The sequence below is a fragment of the Marmota monax genome, unplaced genomic scaffold (genome assembly GCF_021218885.2).
Source record: "Marmota monax isolate L192 unplaced genomic scaffold, Marmota_monax_Labrador192_F-V1.1 WCK01_AAM20220418_F8-fsc00200, whole genome shotgun sequence".
In the NCBI taxonomy this organism is placed as follows: domain Eukaryota; kingdom Metazoa; phylum Chordata; class Mammalia; order Rodentia; family Sciuridae; genus Marmota; species Marmota monax.
The window spans coordinates 604,160-624,142 of record NW_026692549.1 but is presented as its reverse complement, the minus strand read 5'-3'; the positions used below and the strand labels follow the sequence as shown (position 1 = coordinate 624,142).

At 51.6% G+C, this 19,983-nt stretch overlaps 1 protein-coding gene across 1 annotated transcript in view; it reads right to left on the bottom strand.

Annotated features, from left to right (window-relative positions):
* Pole (DNA polymerase epsilon, catalytic subunit) overlaps nucleotides 1–19,728 on the bottom strand; it is a 46,300-nt gene extending 26,572 nt beyond the window's left edge. The window contains exons 1-25 of the mRNA XM_046445909.2: nucleotides 19,620–19,728; nucleotides 16,023–16,164; nucleotides 15,512–15,592; nucleotides 15,092–15,136; nucleotides 14,873–14,965; nucleotides 14,433–14,587; nucleotides 12,630–12,771; nucleotides 12,432–12,512; nucleotides 11,683–11,790; nucleotides 11,319–11,429; nucleotides 10,981–11,066; nucleotides 10,649–10,768; nucleotides 9,302–9,434; nucleotides 8,959–9,072; nucleotides 8,476–8,688; nucleotides 8,102–8,209; nucleotides 7,819–7,947; nucleotides 7,646–7,748; nucleotides 7,413–7,559; nucleotides 6,965–7,110; nucleotides 4,119–4,267; nucleotides 2,828–2,920; nucleotides 2,486–2,630; nucleotides 777–934; nucleotides 222–417 (exon numbers count right to left, since the gene is read on the bottom strand). Of these exons, the coding sequence (XP_046301865.1) occupies nucleotides 222–417; nucleotides 777–934; nucleotides 2,486–2,630; nucleotides 2,828–2,920; nucleotides 4,119–4,267; nucleotides 6,965–7,110; nucleotides 7,413–7,559; nucleotides 7,646–7,748; nucleotides 7,819–7,947; nucleotides 8,102–8,209; nucleotides 8,476–8,688; nucleotides 8,959–9,072; nucleotides 9,302–9,434; nucleotides 10,649–10,768; nucleotides 10,981–11,066; nucleotides 11,319–11,429; nucleotides 11,683–11,790; nucleotides 12,432–12,512; nucleotides 12,630–12,771; nucleotides 14,433–14,587; nucleotides 14,873–14,965; nucleotides 15,092–15,136; nucleotides 15,512–15,592; nucleotides 16,023–16,164; nucleotides 19,620–19,681 (3,060 nt within the window). The 5' untranslated portion in view covers nucleotides 19,682–19,728. The remainder of the gene's footprint in view (nucleotides 1–221; nucleotides 418–776; nucleotides 935–2,485; nucleotides 2,631–2,827; nucleotides 2,921–4,118; nucleotides 4,268–6,964; nucleotides 7,111–7,412; nucleotides 7,560–7,645; nucleotides 7,749–7,818; nucleotides 7,948–8,101; nucleotides 8,210–8,475; nucleotides 8,689–8,958; nucleotides 9,073–9,301; nucleotides 9,435–10,648; nucleotides 10,769–10,980; nucleotides 11,067–11,318; nucleotides 11,430–11,682; nucleotides 11,791–12,431; nucleotides 12,513–12,629; nucleotides 12,772–14,432; nucleotides 14,588–14,872; nucleotides 14,966–15,091; nucleotides 15,137–15,511; nucleotides 15,593–16,022; nucleotides 16,165–19,619) is intronic.
* Nucleotides 19,729–19,983: the final 255 nt, after the last annotated feature.

The window sequence follows — 19,983 nt, the reverse complement described above, 5'->3', positions numbered from 1 at the left end:
TCCATGTGATCATTGGTAAATTTTCCCCCTATTTGATCATGTCAACTTAAAAATGCTTCCTTTAGAGTTGTAGCTGGACAGAGAAGCCAAGGGGGAATTCTGGGACACCAGTGCTAAGGGTCAGCCATGTCCATCTGCTCTCCAGGAACCCAGGCACAAGGTCCCTTTCCTGCAGGAGAGGGTTGGTCCACTGACTCGGTGGTGAGGGAGGCGGCTCTGACCTTGCTGTATAGCACATCCAGCCAGTAGTCAGCCACCTTGGCGACGGAGCCATACACTTCCTCCAGGGTGCTGCCCTTGAGGAAGGCCTCGAACACAGAGGACTGGAAGATTTTAATCAGCTGCAGCTCCCCACGGCGTTTGACCTCGAAGCCCTTCAGCTCAGCCAGGGAACCATCTTCATTAAATACAGCATATCTGAAAAAAGAAGGGCCCTACAGCAAAGCCTCGGTGGGGCACTGGCTGCTTCTGTCTCGCCTCTGCAGTCTTCAGCCCGCTCTCGCCCCCCATCGCCAGTGGCAACCAATGGCACTCCACCCACAAAGGGTTCTCAACTCCAGAACAACTCAAGGGCCTACCCTACAGAACCAGAGGAGGGCAGTGTGAGGACCATTGCGGCACTGGGGTTCCGCTTCTCTCAAGTCAAGCCAGGGAGAAAACCCAACCAACACCCAGGCCTGTGCACCCTTGCTCTGGGCCTGAGTTCCAGATGGGTCGTGGAGCCCAATCCACCTCAACGCATCTCCTCCAGAGCACAGTGGCTGTGAGGGCCCTACCTCTTCTTCAGTTTCTTCCCCTCTTCTTTGGAGGCTGGAAGGATCATGGCAAGGTAGGGCCCGTCAACTTCAAAAAAGATGCTGTTCTCTGAGCGGGTAACGTAGGTGAGTGAGGAGGGCTCTGCCAACTCCTGGTACTGGTCGTTGGTAAAGCCTTCCTGAGAAACAAGTGAGAAGGGATAACTTCACTCACAAAGGCCCAGACCTGGAAGCCATCTGCTGTCCCTTAAGGTGTGGACAGGTCAGCAAACTGAGGTTGTTCCATACAGTGGTCACAACCTGGCAGCGGAAAGGAAGGGCGTCCTGAGACACACAATAGCCTGCTGATTCTCCAGTGCACTCTGCCCAGTCCAAGTTCTAGGCTGTTGTTTCCACATAGGACCTTCCAGGAAAAACACCATGGTTGCCGGGGTTTCAGGTGGGCGGGGGCTCTGTGGAGAACTGCCTGACTCTAGGGAGAACACAGCCAAGGCTGGATGGTCTCATACCAGGAATAAGTACTCCAAAAACAAAAGCCAAAAACCACAAAGAGGGCATGCCCGAGAGCACATGGCAGAGGTGAGGGAGCCCCAGGCCAACAGGGGGATCTGATAACCAACACGCATGGGTCAGATGGCACCATAACCTCACATGACAACACCCACCACCCTGCTGATGCAAATAAATAAGCCAACAGATAAACAAGGGAATAAATGGGAGAAGGCTGACAGCTCCTACAGAATTTCAGTTAATGTAAGTGGAAGAAATGGGGAAAGCCCACCATAGGAAACCCACATGGAGACAAGGGAGATCCGGGTTAGCATGCTGAAGCTTACAGAGCAACAGGGCAAAGTCTCTAATTCTCTCCTCTATAACCCTCCTTAACCACTGTGGTGGCTCCAAATTTGCCCAGGTTCTGTGCTCCTCCAGGAAGGGGACTGACCCTTTCTTTGGGTGTCATTACTAAGAATGGCACATGCAGCAGAGAGAAGGAACCTCAGAGTAGAGAGGTATGGCAGATGCAGACAGCACCTATTTCTGGTGACCCACACAATGTCCCTAAAACGTTGACCCAACACAACCAGGACTCAACAGTGGGGTGTTAGTTCTGTGGTGGTCCTCCCAGAGAGCCCTAATAATCTCAGCTTCATAACAAGGAACAACAGACAGCCCTGGATCAAGCTCAGGCAACAAAACAGCTGGCTAGGAGACCAAGGCATAGCCCCAGGCTGGAGGGGATACAATATGGGCTCGGGACAGAGGAAGGGCAGAAGCAAGAGAAGCAGGAGATCCCAGTGAAGTCTGGTTTAGTTACAGGGTGCACCAATAGGTGTTCCTTCATCTTGAATGACTGTGCTGTGGCTTATGTAGATGTTAATGCAGGGAAAGCAGGTTAGAGTGTACATGGAATTCTTTGTACTACTTTTTTAGTTTTCTGTAAGTTTAAATTAAAAAAAAAAAAAAAAAAAAAAAAGATCTAAAATAGTGTGGGTACTGTGCTGCAGGAGAAAGAACTCACTTGGTGACTTCTGCAGACTGACCACAGACCCTAAGGCCAGAAAAGACTTGAGGAGGTGAGGAAGTGTGTTTGTATCAGGAGGATGAGCAGGTGAGCTGAGGGTCTTGCAAAGAACCAGGGAAATCACCCTCCCTGAGGGCTGCCCGTGTCCATGCTGGGGCCAGGCCAGCAGTCAGGATGAGATGTCCCTCCTGTTGCAACCCAAACTCACCTTGACCATGATGTTCAACATGGCCCCAGGGTAAGAGATGGTCACCTTGGGTTTCTTTGCATTGGTAGTCTTGATGACAAAATTTTCTGGGAAGCTATTGGGCAGGACGCACCATATTCCATCTGTGTCCAGTTCCAAGGGCCTCCTTTAGGGACAGAGAGGACTAAGGCCTCACGGATACGAGATGGTGGTCCCATATACGAGAGAACCAAGTGTCAGATCCCGCAAACACAATGACAGCAAACCCAGCCATCTTCCCAGTGAGAGATCTTCTAGTTATCAATCCTCCCAAGGCCCCTACCCTGCTGTGTGAGCCCTGGCTGAGGACCTAAGCCCACTCACCCGATCTGTTCTATCAGTTCTCGGGCCTGGGTGATGATGTTGGCCCCCGTAAAGCAGACAATGCCAGCCATCTCCATGGAGTACCAGCGTGCCCTGGGGAAGACAGTTGGCCTGCAATGGATGGGCTGTGGGAGTCCCACCACAGGGACTGGGGGAGGGAAGGTAGGACCCCCGGAGGGACAATGGCAGCAGCCACACAAGCTTGAAACAGGACAAAACCAAGGTAGGATTTGGCTCTGCCCCAAGGACACTTCTGTCCCTACTTCAGGAAGCAAAGTGTGGCTCAGCAAAGTTCCGGAAGGGTGCAGTGTACAGCCTTGGCACCAGCTCAGTTTGGCAGGATGCAGTCCCTTCCTAGACCCAGCTAATGCCCTCTATACTCCCCTTCCACCTCTGGCCTCTAAGAGGACTTCAAGCGCTTGCCTGGGAGATGGCCCTCAGCCTTAAGCTAGCCCACCACACTACCTGCTTGGGCCAGTCCTCCACCTCGTGTCTCAGTCTCTCCACCCCCTCTGCCCCAGTGGCATTAAACATGTCACTCCCTCCAAAAGCAACAACAAGTAAATATATCCTTCCCTCAAAATTGATGACAGGGGCCAGACTCCCACCTTTATCCAGAGCTGCAGACAGCACCTATTTCTGGTGACCCACACAATGTCCCTAAAACGTTGACCCAACACAACCAGGACTCAACAGTGGGGTGTTAGTTCTGTGGCGGTCCTCCCAGAGAGCCCTAATAATCTCAGCTTCATAACAAGGAACAACAGACAGCCCTGGATCAAGCTCAGGCAACCACACCCCCGATCGAGAGGCCTGTCTTGTCTGCTGTTCCTGAGGCCCTGACCATTCCTGTCTAAGAAACATAGCTCAGGCCTCACTGCCCACCATCACCTGAACCTGCTTCCTACTCCCCCTGGAAACAGTGTCCACTGTAGCTTTAAGATCCTGGCCCCTCAGCCAGCTCCATGGCCATTGTTGGTCCATGCCTTGTCCACCCTTCAATGCATTGGTGCTGTTTGGCAAGCACCCAGGCCCTTTCCATACTCCCAGGGGATGACACCAAGTGGCACAGTATGCTGAAATCAATGAGGTGCCATTGTAGTCCACAGTGTTCAGACCAGGGGTCCAGCAGCCTGTATCGCCTCCAGCCAGCACAGCCCAACTCTCTGTGGCCTCCCAGGCCCACCCTGAGTCCACGTCTCCAGAAATCAATGAGCTATCCCCCCATCTCTCCGGACATTAGGACACTCTGCCCATGTACTTGTCCCTGAGCACCCGATGCAGCCCATACCCCTTGCGCATGACGTAGCCATAGAAGGAGTTGAGAATGCACTTGTGAGCCAGCTGCAGCGAGTCATACAGGACCTCCATGTTCCTGCAGCGCTTCACCTCGGCTGCATCACCCGCCTCCATGGCTGCAGAGAGCTTCTTTTTCCACACCTGCAACATGCAAGCCATAAGTGCTGCCTAGTTTTCCCATTTCACAGTTCACAAGGTCAACAGCCCAGAATTTATATCGCCTTCCATCCATCCCATGCCCCAAGAGTGTCTGAGCAGACCCACTCAAAAACTGCCGAGGTTACAACCCATGGGCCTTCTCCTCCTTCACCACGACACTTCCGCTGTGACCAAGACATCTAACAAGGTGGACACTTGCCAAAATCCACATTCAACTTCGCCCAGCCATCTCCAGCACATCCCTACTATGTGGACCATCGGGAGGCAAATGTTCCAAGCACCAGGGAACACAGCACATTCTCCCCCATGGGACCAGACTTGGAGCAAACACCCGCTACAGCAATGATCCACCCGCACACCTTAGACCTGAGGTCGTTGCGACCCCTAGCAGAACCACATGAAAATGAGCTGATGACCACTGATGGGTCTCTTTGGGGCTCCCAGGCCAAGTCCCGCTGCCCTTGCTCAGCGTGTTTGACAAGTGAGTTACAGTGTACAATCATAAAAACAGGAACCCGTGCCAGGCAGACAGCCGGCACAACCGCTACAGCCACCCCGCCGTGACAGTGCTTAGGTCCCTGACTGCTCATAAGATACGGCAAGCGTTGGCCAATAGATGCTGCAAAGCCAAGCAAGGAGCGTGCAGTGTTCCCAGTGTTCCCAATGATGTCTGGTACTGAGAGACAACCAAATGCATTTATCAAAACCACACAACTCTACAAAAGAGGGTGAGCACACTCTGTCAGAGGTGCTGCGGTGGGTTCAGGTGATGGCAGATCCAGCTCACTTTCACCAATGCCCACTGGCCCTCCTACCACGCTGTACCACAGAGACACTACAGCCACAGCCCAACACACAGCACCCTCCTGGTCCCAGCAGACCCCTGCTCCCCCGTCGAGATGTTCCAGGAACTTAATAAAGTCTTAGGCAATCGAGACTCCACAGAGTTTACATGAGACCAAAAGTCTTTGGATCACACATGCTTGGCCAGGGGTATAAGGCCCCCAGGCGAGGGGGCTGGAGCCAGGGCCCAGTGGGATAGGAGGATGCTCATGTGGGCAGGTCATGCCTTCTATCCCTCCCAATGTGAGTCCAGGAGGCGGAGCTGCTATGGTGGAAGGAGAGGGCTGAGCTGGGAGGTCATGGCTCAGTGGAGTCTTGGCTAGCCCTGCTGTGGGGTGTCTGAGGCCTGGGCCTGTCTGGCCGGCTTTGTGTCTCGTGACTAGAAGTCAGGTGTGCCTGCTTCTAGTCAGGGTGAAGGAAACAGCTCAGTGGATTCTGGTAAAAGCTATCGATACAGAAATGCAGAGAAGGGCTGGGGTTGTGGCTCGAGGTAGAGCACTTGCCTAGCATGCATGACACCAAATAAAAATAAAATAAAGATATCCACTTATAAATAAATATGAGGAAAACAATAAGATATTTACGAGTGCCTACTATATGCCAGGAATCCCGTTAGATTCTGAAGAAGCCAGGTAAAGTCACTTCACTTTCAGGGCCTATCTGATGAGGGAGGAAAGACAGATGAACAAGTAACCGCATCACTAAAATAAAGTGAGGGGGAAGGGCAGTTCCTTAAAAAGTTAAGCTCAGAATTACCATAAGCTCCAGCAATTCTACTGCCAGGTATCTATCCAAAAGAATTTTTTAAAAATTTTAAAGCAGGAATCTGAAGAGATATTTGTATTTCCACATCCACAGGATGATGCATAATAGCCAAAAGGTGGAGGTAACCACGACCCATCAGTGGACAAAGGCAAGACAACACATGCTGAATTCTGTTCACAATGGAACACTTGAAGGAATGCCAGGGACAAGTGCTGCATGCTGCACTAAGTCAAGGAACCAGCTGAAGACACACACCGCAGGGTTCTCCTGCGTAAGGCACCGAGCTTGCCTTCAGACAGGCAGTGGCCGACAGGGCTGGGCTGGGGCTGGACACAGGGCTCAGTCTTGGAAGAGGTAACAGCTCTGCAGAAGCAGGGGGCTGACGGTGCAAAACAGCAGGCAGTGTGTGCACCACCGAGCAGCACCTGAGCCTTCAGTTCCACGCATACCCACATCACCACCATCAAGAGTTAAAGGTGATGGTAATAAAGTGAGGATGAGCGCCACCCACACACTGGTGGTGCTGAAATGATGGGACACGCAGCAAGGGCCTTCCAGGTCTAGCAGCGAGGGGAAGCCTCCCAGCAGAAATCACTTGATGTGGTGCGACACAAAACTACAGCCTCCCATTACAACGGAGGCAGTGTTACATATCATCCTTGTTCTCATGGGATGAGCCCTAGTTTCCCTACCAGAGGTCAGCCAAGCAAAGCGCCATGCAGCTGCTCCACTCACCTCCCCAGTAGTGGGAGAACAGCCAGAAACCTGCAAGCCAACTGGTGCCAGCGAGACTCTCAGAAGAGCTGGCCTAGCCGGAGTCTGCAGGCTGCTGCTCTAAATTCTAAATAATTAGCTGAGAAACGATTGTTCAGAATCCTTCTGGGGTCCCAGGCCAGGGTGGATGAAGGGCTGCGTGTTCTTCACCCACAGACACTGTGCATGTTGTGCAGATGCGTCTGCCAGCTCAGGGGATCCACACTAGCACCTGCACACTGAGGACCATGAATGTCCACACGGGCCCAAGCAAAGGCCCCAGGAAGCCAAGCTTGGCTCTTCCTCAGCAATGCCCACCTTGTGCAGCCCTTTGAACTCGTAGCGCCTGTCTCGGAAGGCGCGCACCGTGTCCACGTAGAAGGAGTTCTCCCGCTGGCAGATGGTGGTGAGGCGCTCCTCCACCTTGGTGACATGGAGCTTCTTGTAGGCTTTCCGGCAGTAATCTAAGCATCATGGAGAGTGGTGGGGGCAGGCATGTGAGACTTCCAGACGCGAAAAAGCGAACTGAGACACAGGGATGCCCAGGAGCCCCGTTTTCTACATTAACATGAAGGAACAGAAAACCCACTGGTTTATGAACCACTGGTTTATCACAGCAAAAAAGAACAGGCTCTGGGTACAAAAGAAACCAAGACCACAGAAAAAACACCATGTACAGTGACCTGAGAGCTCTGCTGCCCACAGGCTGCCACATGCTGGCCAGAGCAGAGCTAGTGTGCAAAGCTGCAGCATCCTGGGCACTCACCTGCCAGCCTCCGCTTCTCGTATTTGGCCTGCTCCTCCCGGGACAGCTCGTGAAAGGCCCGCACCGGCCCCTCGGGAAACAAGGGGGGGAACTTTTCTGACTCCAGCTGGTGCTGGATTCGATGGTATTCACTGCGACTGGCTGGCACTGGGAAGAAGACGGGAGGAGTTCCAACAAGACCAGAATGTGGGTCCCGCCCGCCATGCCAAGCAACCTCCGGGGCCCACACTCACTGAACTCGCCCCTCCACTGCCAGGCCATCTTCCTCTGGCAGTTTGCTCCAGGCTTGTTGAAGTCACATGCAGCACAGGTGGCCTCGTCTACCATGGCAGAGGGCTGCAGGAGACAGAAAGCATTAAGGTCTGCGGAGACAGCTCTAGTTCTAATGTGGGAATCGAGGGCTCACCTGCAGGCGGTTTGTCAGGATGATATTGGGGTACATGGCCCCCACATCCAGGTGGTAGATAAGGGGACATTCGATTCGGTTGGGAACATCTTTCAGAGAGATGAGCTTGGTCTTTATCTGATCACACACCTGCAGAGAAAGGGAAATGAAGGGATGCTGGTGTCCAAGGTGAAACTGGACAAAAAAGCAGAGTGACCACAACAGACAACACTTAGGGCCCAGATGCTTAAGCACTGATGGAAGGGCAGAGCCAGACACAGAACACCCCACTCTGGACAGCTACCTCTTGAAAGTTGATGGCTTGCTCCACAGGCACCTTCTCCTCTTCCTCAAGGGCATGGCGCATGGTCTTCTCCACCCGCTGCAGCAGGAAGTCAAACGCAGCAGGATTCTAGAGCAAGGAATATGAGAAAACCCGGGTCACAGGGACAATGCACCTTACCTATGCCACAGGTGTGACATGCAACCAAACACAGAGCCCCACTGTGCACCATGCACGTGGCAGGAAGTGCGGCAAGAGTGCTCCCAAAGCACACCATGTGAGGCCTGCCCTGGCAGAGAGCTGGGCCAGAGGAACCACCGGCAAGAGGGGCCAACTCGGGAGAGCAGGGAGAAGGGACTCCGCTTTAGCTGTGGCTTCCCAGGCAGGAGGCACACCATCTTAAACCGGCAGGGGATGTCACTGCGGAAGACGCCCGACTCCAGTGCCTCCACGTGGCCCCCCACATAGGTCTCAGCATCCAACACGTGGCCATCGTCTGTCAGCTTGTTGAACTCCTGCTCTTGCTTGTTGGGGAAGATGATGTTGGCGTGGAAAGCCTGTACCATCAGCAAGGCCTCACACAGTGTGCCCGAGCCCTTCCGCAGCACCTGCAGGAGATACCATGTCCAGCTGTGTACCCCTAGAGCCTGCCAAAGGCTCTGCAGCCCAGGGAAAGTCCAGGACCCACAGGAAGACCTCAGAAAGTGACTGCCACAGGAAAAAAGAGAAGGCCTCCACGATTATTCCACATGGAGCCCCAGGTGTGGCCTCACACACCAAAATCCTGCTGCTGCCTTCCCCCACAGCCTGGTAAGACCAGCACATTTGGGAGGCACCAGTGCATTCAGAAGACGGCAGGGAAGTAGAGGGACACTGACCTCATCAGGCTCCATGGGGATAATGGTGCACAGGGCAAATATGAAGGGATGGACATACTTCATGTACAGGTAGTAAGTGGCAACAGCATCCGACACAGAGTATGTAGCCAGAGTCTGTGGAGGGAGCAACAGAGGGCAGGGCCATCACAACTCAAAGGCCAGGGAAAGGTAGCAGGCTTAGCAGGCAAAGCTTAGAACAGTCGCCTCCCAGAGGAAGAGTACCCCACTGGGCCAAATGCAGCCAGCGTAGATAGCCAGCACCATGGCCCGGGGATGTGGCTTCTCTGGTGGGAACAGGGGTGACCTCACAGCTGCAAGGAGAGCTGGGACATGGCTCATGTACCTGGGGCTGCTCGGTGGCCATCCGGCACATGTCCTCAGGATCTAATTCCACAGGGTCGTAGCCAAGCTTAGCCTTGGCGGCTGCCTTCAGGTTATGACTGCCCACGGGAAGGTAGCTGTCCCTTTTTACCCACCTGGGAAGAGGAAAATAGATGCCAAATACAATTCTGTGAACATAAGAGTACATCTAAGCCTGACGCTAAGACCCCACAGTACAGGCCCCTCAAAACCCTCCACCTGGAGCTAACCTCACAAAATACAAAACAGAAGGCAATGCAGGGCTTCCCTGGGGCCCCTGACCTCACATCCCACCCTCAGCAAAGTACTCAGCCTTTCAATAGAGAAATGAAAAGGCAAGTTGGCAAGAATCCTCAGGCCACTCCCCAGACCTCCCCTCTGCCACCTCCAGCCTTGTTCTCCAAACCATATGGGGTGTTTCTTCCTTCTCTTACAAGATCCCCAAGCATGAAATAGGACCATCCCTGCCCCACACTGGGAATGCAGCTCCACCTCCCCCCCCCCCCCCCGCCAGCCTGCAGGCTCACACCAACACCTTCCCTGGGAACAGCACTGTTTCCACCTCTTGTGGCCTCTGTGCCAGGTGTCGTCCCCTCCCTCCGTGCAAACTCTCTTATTTCTCATCTTGAGTTCATTGACTATCAGGGCTTTTACCAAGACCTACATGCCAGACTCCTAATCCAGGACAAAAGCCCCAACCAACCCTAGGCTCCATGTCACCAAGGTCAACAGTCTCCAGGATTCTCCAGGTGGGAGGGGCTTTCAGACTAGTACAAGGATAACAGCAGAAATACCTTTCATCTGTAATTGCTCTCTGCCCTCATCCCAGGCTTGACTGACAGCAGACTGCCAGGCACCCACCCCCCACTGAGGCCCACATCTGCAGTAGCAGATGGAGCTCTGCCTCTCTTTACCCCTGCCACACTGTGAACCAGCTCCGCCTCCTGGCCTTCCCCCACCCCAAGTGCGGCACCTAACATGAAGCATACACAATGGCTGAGAAGGACACACCTCCCCACCAGCACAGAAGCCACCTCTCTAGCCAACACCTCCTCCAAGCAGACGTGCTGGGGGCCAACTGACCCAGCGTTCTCATGCCACCCTGGGCCTGGCTGCTGCACAGCCACACTGAGCCACACTGCCAGCACTTCCTTCTGGTCTGACTTCCCCACAGGCCCACGTTCAGTGTGTTGCTGACTAAATGGAGCATCAGCAATGTCAGACTGCGCGTGCGAGGGCTCCGCAGAGCTGCAACAGTGGTGCCCTCAGGTGACCGGTGGCCCTCATCCACCAGGCTGGTGAGAAGCGGCCAGCCGTGCATGGGCTCTACCTGAGGCAGTCCATGTGGATGCACTGTGGTGCCTTGTACTCCCCCTGGCTATCCTTCTGGAAGCCGATCTCCTGGTACATGCTCAGGCCATGGGCCGCTGCTCTGGCCTCCACGAACGGCCTAGGTACAGGACAGAGGAGCAACAGGAAGAGGTGAGTCTCTAGTCCTCCTTCCTCCGTTTCTCCTCAGGCACAGGGAAGACTGCTCCCAGGAGACTCCAGAGCAAACCAGGAACTCTTCACAGAAGTTCTTCTCCATCAGGCTGAGTTCCTACTTCTCTCTCCTTCTCCCCAACACTTATCAGTTACCCATAAATGGGACGTTAGGCTCACCAGTCAAAAAAGTCCCCGTTGTAAGTGACCATGATGGTGGGTTTAGTCTCCTGGATATGCTCAAACCATCGCTGGATCAGATGGACCTGAGTTCGACAAAGCAGAGAGGTCAGAGCACTGCTTTTATCTGCTTCCATTAACTTCCAAACACCTCCCCACAGTCCAGCACTGGGCCCACACCACCCCAGTCTTGACCATGGATAAGGACTGGCCCTGAAAAGGAAGCTGGCATCCCCGCCCTGATTCCAGGAATGCCCGAGGCTTCATAAGGATCAGCACAAAGATTCATGTCTTATCCCCAAATACAGGGCAGTCTCCTCCATGTGAGGGCTCTTTACCTCATCAGGTTCATTGAAGACACAGAAGGGCCCTTCATATTCTGGTTTGGGGGTGAACTCAAAATCTTCAATATCTTCAGAAACGATCTCCCTGTTGGTGATGAGGTAGCCCTGGCCAAGTTCACAGCAGGCAGCAGGAGTCAGAGACAGCAAGGCTAAGACATCTCCAGCACTGCCCGCAGCCTCATCACGCGGGCTCCACAGCAAGCTCCCAAGAAGAGAGCCACGTACCCAGGTCTCCACCAGGAGGGAGGGCTGTGCACATTTCTGGACTCTACCCCCTCACTCACTCAGCAACTCCCAGCCGCAGGTGATCACACACAGTCCTGCCAGGGAGCTTACCTCCCAAAAGCCATCTGCTCACCTGGCCATCAATCATGTAAGAAATCATCATAATCTGGTCTGTTTCAGCATCAGGAAATTTGAGGGGCAGTTTGGTGGTCTCAATGTCAAATGCCAACACCACAGGGTCCTGGAGGGAGAAAATGCAGCATGAAGTCAGCAACAAAGTCAGACAAGATCTGGACATCCACCACCAGCCTAGCCTGCTCCACCTCTGCTTGCTCCAGGAAAGAGCTAAAGGCTGCTAGAGAGCCAAGAGGCTCACCACGGTGCGCAGCTGAAGTACACAGGTAAGGCTGGAGCTGCGGTGAGGTTGGTACACACTACCCAAGCTCCATGCTCTTTAAAACCACTGCCCCAACGTGACCTTCAGGGCAACCCTGCCAAGCGACCATGGCAAGGCTGACCTCTTCTTTTGGGATTTGAGAAAACTGAACACTAAGATTTCCCCAAACCAGCAAGCGAGGCCTGAACCAAAGTCTTCCTGTCATAACCCATTTGTCCTCAGTGACTTCACCGTTAGCTACCCAGAGTCACCGTCTTCCCCCTGAGGTCCAAACCCAGTCTAGCTCTACATCCATGCCAGACCATGAAGTTATACTCTCCGGTCAGACGCTGATAGGAAGAATTCTCACTCCATGATACTGTTTAGAAAACATTTGAGGAAAAAGCAAGCAAACCTATGAATCAAATTCACCTTTTAGCACTGAATCTATCCCTTCAGAAAACAAGGTGAAGTTTCAGGACTGAGGAAATCCAAGCAGTACTTACAGGTCGCTCAACAAGGTCATCCCGGCGGGTAATGTCCACTGGAAAAGCATTTCCCCGATATCTGATGTTGTACCAATGAGCCTGCAGAGTGCACAGGGAATTCATGGGGCCCTGCATCCTGAGAAGTCTACCTCTCCACAGACTTATCCCTAACACCAGTAGGAACCTCACTCAAGAAGCAGCCTGCCAGACTCTCACCACATGGATCTTAAGGTCGATGGAGAGGCGGATGTGGTAGGGGACGTCATACTCGCGCATGTCCACTATGTTATCCAGCTGGTCAGCTACTTTCTTAGAGGTTTCCTCTTCATCAGTAATTACACTGCCCCCTTGCAGAACGCTAGGAAATAAGCAGAGAGAACCACTAACTCAATTACACCCTGATAGGGGCTGGAGGAGGTGAAGACCAGAGTCCACACCTAGCTAGCACAAAGGGTAAACTGAGATGATTGCAATGACTAGAGAAGTCCCTTGAGCAGTAGCCTTGGGAATCAACTTCCTGTGCAACTGGCCATACGAAAAATTCAGTTCAGTACACACTTGAGGTGTGTGCATTTTACATAAGCTACATTCAAGTGCTACAGATCAGGAGAGCACCCAAGTTTGGCCAGACCCTACCACGTCCTCTCTGCTACTGTGGAGGTTGCACCACGCAGGGCTGAGATCAGACCCCGAATTCACAGACCTACATATGGTCTCCACTGTGTAGATAGACGTGGCCCACCCTTACAGAGGGGTTGCTTCCTCGTTGTGAAAATGAGGAAGACTACAACCAGCCCACCCCACAGGGGAGTGGTAAGTACCACATGAGGTAATAATTGTGCAGCCCTTGGCTCATTACACAGTAACGTGATAGTAAATGTTAACTTTGTTTGACAGCTGATCTTCTATCCAAGCCAGAGATCTGACACTAGAACGTTTGCTTCACTATTAGCCCACTAAGCTCAAATACTGAATGGACTAATAAGAGAAAAAATGAACCTCAGAGGCTGGGTGCCATGGCGCATGACTGTAATCCCAGCGACTTGGGAGGCTGAGGCAGGAGGACCACAGGCTCAAGGCCAGCCTCGGCAACTTAGTGAGACCCTATCTCAAAATAAAAACCAAAAGGGGCTGGGGATGTAGTTCTCTGACAAAGCATCCTGGGGTTCAATACCCAGTACAAAAAAAAAAAAAGCATCTGAGAGATGGCTGAGGCCTCTACTTACACTTGCAATATTCTGAAAAGTAATTTGTGGCATCACTGGGAAGGGGAGGTGAGGGGATGGACTGCAGAAGTGTTCAGAGGGCCAAACTGAATTTTATCAGAGGGTACAATCAGTTCTAAAGACACCTAAACTTAACTACCCAATGTATTCTCTCCTTAAACTCTTACTTCCTTGTTGACATCTAAACATACGATGAACAGCATTTGGTATTCTTTAGTTAAAATCTCTGTGTAAAACCTAAGGATCTCTGGGGAAGACATGTTCTACAAATCTCAGCACTCAATACAAGCTATGGATGGGCTGTGTCAAGGTGCTAGATGAGGGGCCTCTCCAAATGTCCAGTGTTAAAGCAACTCAACTGTAGAGCCACAAGCCCACCCCTCTTATAAGAACAGAGAGCCATACTTGGGTGCAGCTGCACATGCCTGTGCTCCCAGGTACTCAGGAGGTTGGGGAAGGAGGATCACAAATATGAGGTCAGCTTGGGCAACTTAGCAAGACCTCGACTCAAATAAAAAGCAAAAAGGGTTGGAAATGTAGTTCAGAGCACTAGAACATGAGGTCCCTGGGTTCTATCCCCAGCATTAACAGTGGGGGGGAGACAGCTAAGATGTAAAAAAATGACATGGGAAGCTGTGGCTTGTTTAACTAAAACAGAGCGCCTCTCAGTGCTCAAGAGTTTCTACATTGAGCAGAGCTTGGCAGTGAGGTGACTACTGAGAAATCCCCATCTTGGTCCATCTTGTCACCCTGGACCTGCTGGTGCTCTCCAGGTAAACTTCCTCTTGTTTACCTGGAGAGCATGGCTGTGTATGCATCACTGGCACGGTCCTGCTCCCGATTCTTCTTCACAGCAGGGGAGATTTCTTTCCTCACTTTGACAAGGTCCTCCACAGTGTGGAAGGACAGCTTGATGTAATTTCGCTTCAAACCCACCAAGTGATTTGGCTATAAAGTGAAGAGACCACCTTATGAGTTCAAGAGAAACAAGACATCATTGCTGAGTGGATGGGGGTAAAGCAGCACAGATGCACACATGAATCAGACTGGGTGCAAAGCACCCGTCCCCGCCGTGGGGTACCAGCCTCCTGGAGAGCATTCGGAACAGCCCCATCCTCCATCCTCTGCCCTACACAAAACCCAATGACGATCTGCCTTTCTACTTTTTCAGTCTTGCCTGATACTGACTGGACCCAGCCTCTCTGTCCCTGGAAGGGTCTGGGTGGTACTCACCAAGTCCAGGTCCTCTTTGGGGACAGTCTCTACTTTTGCAATTTTACCCTGAAACTTCTTGGAGAGAAAAGATGAAACTTCTCGTTCACAGCCCTAAATCAGGATCCGAATGAAAGGACTTTCCATCAGTAAGGTCTGTTTCTTCCTTATCTGTTTCCCAGCTCTGAAGCCAACCACAGGAAGGCGCATTGTCTGACCTGACTCCAAGAACAGACTTACCTTTCTGGTTGCAATGTAGAAATATGGCTTATAAGGTAAGGCCACCTGCAGGAGTCACCAATCCACCCAAAGGCAATGAGCAAGAAAAAAGGGAGACAAAGTGAAGCAATCTGAATTCAAGGCATCAGAACTTTGACAACCCTTAGGAGGGAGAGCATATAGGAAATTCAGATCTGCATGTGTCTCAGGGGCAAGAACCTAAGAAATACAACACTGTCACTTCCTGAGCTAACTTCTCCCTGGACATCTTAATTGTGACTGAAGTGGCTCCCAGTGACCATGTTCCTGACAGGCTGTAGGCAGCTGCACCCTAGAAGCCTCCCATTCCTTCCCCAATAGCTGCAGCACTAAATAAACACTGTCATTTTGGACAACGGCTCCTCACAGGTGGGTTTTGGTTTCTTGGGGACAGAAGCTTACCTTAAATCTGCTTCCATCATCTTGAATAAAGTAGTAATCCACTGCACTGACTAAGCGTCTATCTTCATCTAAGACCTCAGTCTGCAAAAGAACCAGGTCAACATGGGCAGATTATCCTCTGCACAGCCTAAAGCCCTTCTGGGAAAGCAGAACAAATCATCATACCCGGCTCTTTATTCTACCCTGCAAAACCACCACCAAGCTGGTTCACAAGCACTGCATCATAGCAGCTCCCAAATGGGGATCTCTCTGAGTCTCTTCTTCATTGTTCTTAAAAGCTTCATTCCCATGGCAGACAGGGTGCCCCTGCTTTATTCTTCTCAGGGGCCTCTCAAAGCCCGTGATGATGTTGGGAGCAGAGAAGGCGGGCCAGGAACCAGCTCTCCCGCCTGTGTCAGACACAACAGACAGGCCCCCAGAGCTGCCCACTCTTTGGGTAAGGGTCACACTACATGAAAAGATGCAGCCACCTGCCTGGGGAGGACAGGCTGAGGAAAATACAGGTGCTCACAGGGTGCATGTTGATGAGCCAGCCGGTCTTCTCACCAGGCTCCTTCAACCTCTCAAAACCAAATCGCAAGTCCATCTTATCTGTCCACTGGCTCCGCTCCAGGCGCTTAAGCGCAGAGACTGAGGAAGTGGGGCCATCATCGCTGAATGAAAGAAGAGAATCCAGGTCTCACCACTTATGACACTACCCACCCCACAATCCTCAACCCACTGAGCTAAGTGCTTCTGATTGGCACAGTATGTGCCAAGACTGCTCGAAAGGCTCACCAAGGGAGAAGCAGGACAACAGCAGCCTCCTCTAAACCTGTCTGACTTTGGAAAGAGAACACTAATCAAAACAGCAATCACAGCTGGATGCTCTATCTTATGTGATACTATAAATACATAAAAACCAGCACTGTATTCCTTATCCAAGAGAAATGAAAACCAATGTTCATACAAAAACAGTGTATGTGAATGTCCACATAATAGCCAAAACCGACAAATGACCCAGATATTCCTCCACAGGCAAGTTGTCAACTGTGGTTTATCCATATACAAATACACTCAGCAACAAATGGATTCGCACAATTTGGATGGATTGCAAGAGAATTATACTGCATGATTAAAAGCCAAACCCCCAATCACAAACTTCACTATTCCACTTATATAGGACTTTTGAAATAAAATTATAGGAATGGAAAGCAGATTAACAATCAACAAGCATGGGAGAATGGCTACAGTCATAAAAGGCAGCATGTAGAACTCTCCCGCACTGCTCCATGCTTGATCTGGGTGGTGGCCACATGGATATCCTATGACAAAACTGCATAAAACCAAGTGCACACACATACATCAGAGTGCATGTGAGGCTGAGGGGATGGGATCAGTGTTGATTCCCAGCTACGACACAAAACTCCTCATGTACAACAGTACCAGTGGAGAAATCTGGTTTTTATTATTTCTGATTGTATCTCAACATTAAAAGGTGTTTCTTTTTAAATATGCAAAAATGAGAGTAGAGATGCTGGCTTATGACTGCTGAGATGAAAAAGATGCAGTGGACTCTAAGTACAGGAGAAAAGAGCAGTCCACCACTCGCTGAGAATCAAGCAAGGACCAGGATGAGACTCTGCACAGGGAGCCCAGATGCTCATATTAAGTCTCTTAAAGCAGAGCCAACAGGGCACATATATGTAAAAGACTCCAGCTAAGAGCTTTTCCCTTTCCTATGAAAGATTATAATTCTGCTCTTTTGTTGCAATTCCTCTTGTCTAGGAAAAATTCCAGATTAACCATCTCTGAATTTTACTGATACCCTCCAACCATTTGCCAATTGATATGAACTAGGGTCACAAAAATACCTGCTGTGGCAAAATAAACTATACCTTAAAAAGGTATCATATCCTGTAAGGCACCTGACTCTAGAGGTCAGCAGTCAAATGTTGATAAAATGAGGATTTATTTTTCTGTGGGAGAGAAATGGTCTCCACTAACAAGGAAACTAATTTCTCAGCTCTATAGTAACAATGTATCAGCTTCAAACTTCCCACACCTTTCTCTGGTTGGGATCTTGTAATAAGTCTTAAGTCTTCATATAGACTTTATCATAAATCTTAAATACAGTACCTAATGAAGATTTTCAACCACCAGAACTATCAAACCCATTCTGATTCCAGAGCTGTTCCTGTCCCCAAATGTTCACAGTCTTTAGCTTCACAGAGTGATGACACGTGGATGAACCAGTACAATTTCAGTTTACCAATCTTTGAAATATAGCAATCCTTATGTTTATTAGCATTCTAACTTTCAAAAAAGCTAGTTTCACTGACACAGTGGTTCAGGAGGATAGAGCAAGAGAATCACAAATTCAAGGCCAGCTTCAGCAACATAGTGAGACCCAACCTCAAAAATAAATAAATAGGGCTGGGGATATAGCTTGGTGGTACAGTGTCTCTGGGTTCAATTTCCAGTATGTACACACATACAAAAAGCTAGTTTCCTCTGGGTAACACAGTTCTAAGACTCTGAAGCCTTTATAATTTTGACCAGAGGCCTATTTATTTCCTAATCTAAGCATGTTCTCCACTCTTCAAAGACAGAAGCAAAAGACCCAACACCCTGTTTCTTTTTAATGTGAATCAGCACTTTAAAAAGCAGTGAGGAGGGGCTGGGGATGTGGCTCAAGCGGTAGCACGCATGCCTGGCATGTGTGCGGCCCGGGTTCGATCCTCAGCACCACATACAAGCCTAAGCCCACACATAATTCATGCCCTTAATTATAACACCAGTTGTTAGCTTACAAACCAGTGGATATACAACTCTTTCTTCAGAACAAGCCTTCTTTTGTGTGAAGGTTATTACTTGGGTCACCTACATTTGAGAAAAAGAATGACTACATTACAAGACTAAAAGCCTTACTTTTTTGTAAAGAATGATAACCACCATGGTAAGCAGATTAATGGCCCCATATGTCCTAATCCCCCAAATTTGTGTCTGCTACAGGAGGAAAGGGACTTTGCAGATATAGTTAAGGATCTGCAGGTAAGGGTTACTCAGGTAATCACAAGGGTCCAGGGAGAGGGAACTAGAGAGAAACGGGAGATGGGACAATGCTGACTTTGAAGATTCAGGTAGCTAAGGCAGCCTCTGGAAACTGTGTAACAGGCAAGGAAACAGAATAGCTCCCAGAGCCTCCAGGTCTCCCAGCCTCTAGAATGATAAGACAACAAGTTCATACTGCTTCAGTGGTGAGTGTAGGAGTGAGTGATACTCTGTTACGTCAGCGACAGGAAACAGCCCCATTCTACCGTTGACTTTATCTCTACAACATCTGGATTCACCTTTAATCAAGAACACAGAAAAACCACCCGAGGCCTTGCTAGAGAGCTTCAGGATTAGGCCCAGATCTTTATCAAAACAAAGGCCGAGTGAAGCCTGCTCGTGGAGTGGTGGGGCTGGAAAGCTGCTTGCTCAGCTCGACCTTCTCTGGAACCCTTTCTCTAAACTGCGCGTGTCCCTTTTTATCCAGTCACAGGACAAAACCTGGAAAACGGGGGACCGTCACAAGGCAGCAAGTGCGATATTCGCTCGGCATCACTGACACTGTCATTCAGTTTTCACGGTGAGCCTTAGAAGAGGACCGTCTGTATGTTAAAAGGTTACTCCCTATACATCCACATTGCACAGAAGGGGCGAGGCGTCCTCTGACAGCCCTCGACCGGTGGGAACCCGCTCACCCAACCGCTCGGAGCAGCCAGGGCTCTGCGGAAACTGGAGGCGACCTTGGGGCTTTGTACAAAGGCTGGAAGGCCTCCGCCTGTGTCGGCGGTGAACACAGCACCAAGCGCGCGTCGGAGCGGGGACGGCTGGCGGCAGGAAGAGCACTCCAGGGCCGGGACGCGGCTGGGCGCTGGCGCGCTGCACCCGTGAACCCAGGCGAACGCCGCTCCGCCCGAACCCGGGAAGACGCGGGCGGCAAGCACCTCTGGGGCTCGCCACCCGCGAGCTGCCGCGCTGGTCCCGCGCCCGCCTGGGGCCCGCGGCCTCCCCAGCCACGCCCCCGCCCGCTCAGCCGCCGCTCCCGCGGGCGCCCCGGGAGCAGGACCCTGGCCCTCACCGGCTGGCCTCGCCGTCCGTGCCCGGCTCCGCGCGCCGCAGCCCGCTGTTCCTCAGAACCATCGCAGCGCTCGCGGAACTCCTCAGCCTCCGGGACGAATTTGGCGCGTTCCCACCGGCTCTCGCGAGATACAGGAAGCACCGGCCGTCCAATCAGACGCCTCGCCTGAAGGGCGGCGCTCCAATCGGCGACCGTTCCGTCGGAGCCGAGGCTCGCGCGTGCGCAGGCGCGCTGCCTTGGGGAAGGGATCCGGAGGCGGGCGGCTGACGTCCGCGCAGAGGCCCCGCCCTGCTCCGCCCTGAGGGGCTCCAATCCGCAACGGCGCCTGGGGGGACGGTGCACTGCCAGGGACCGCGGAAAAGTG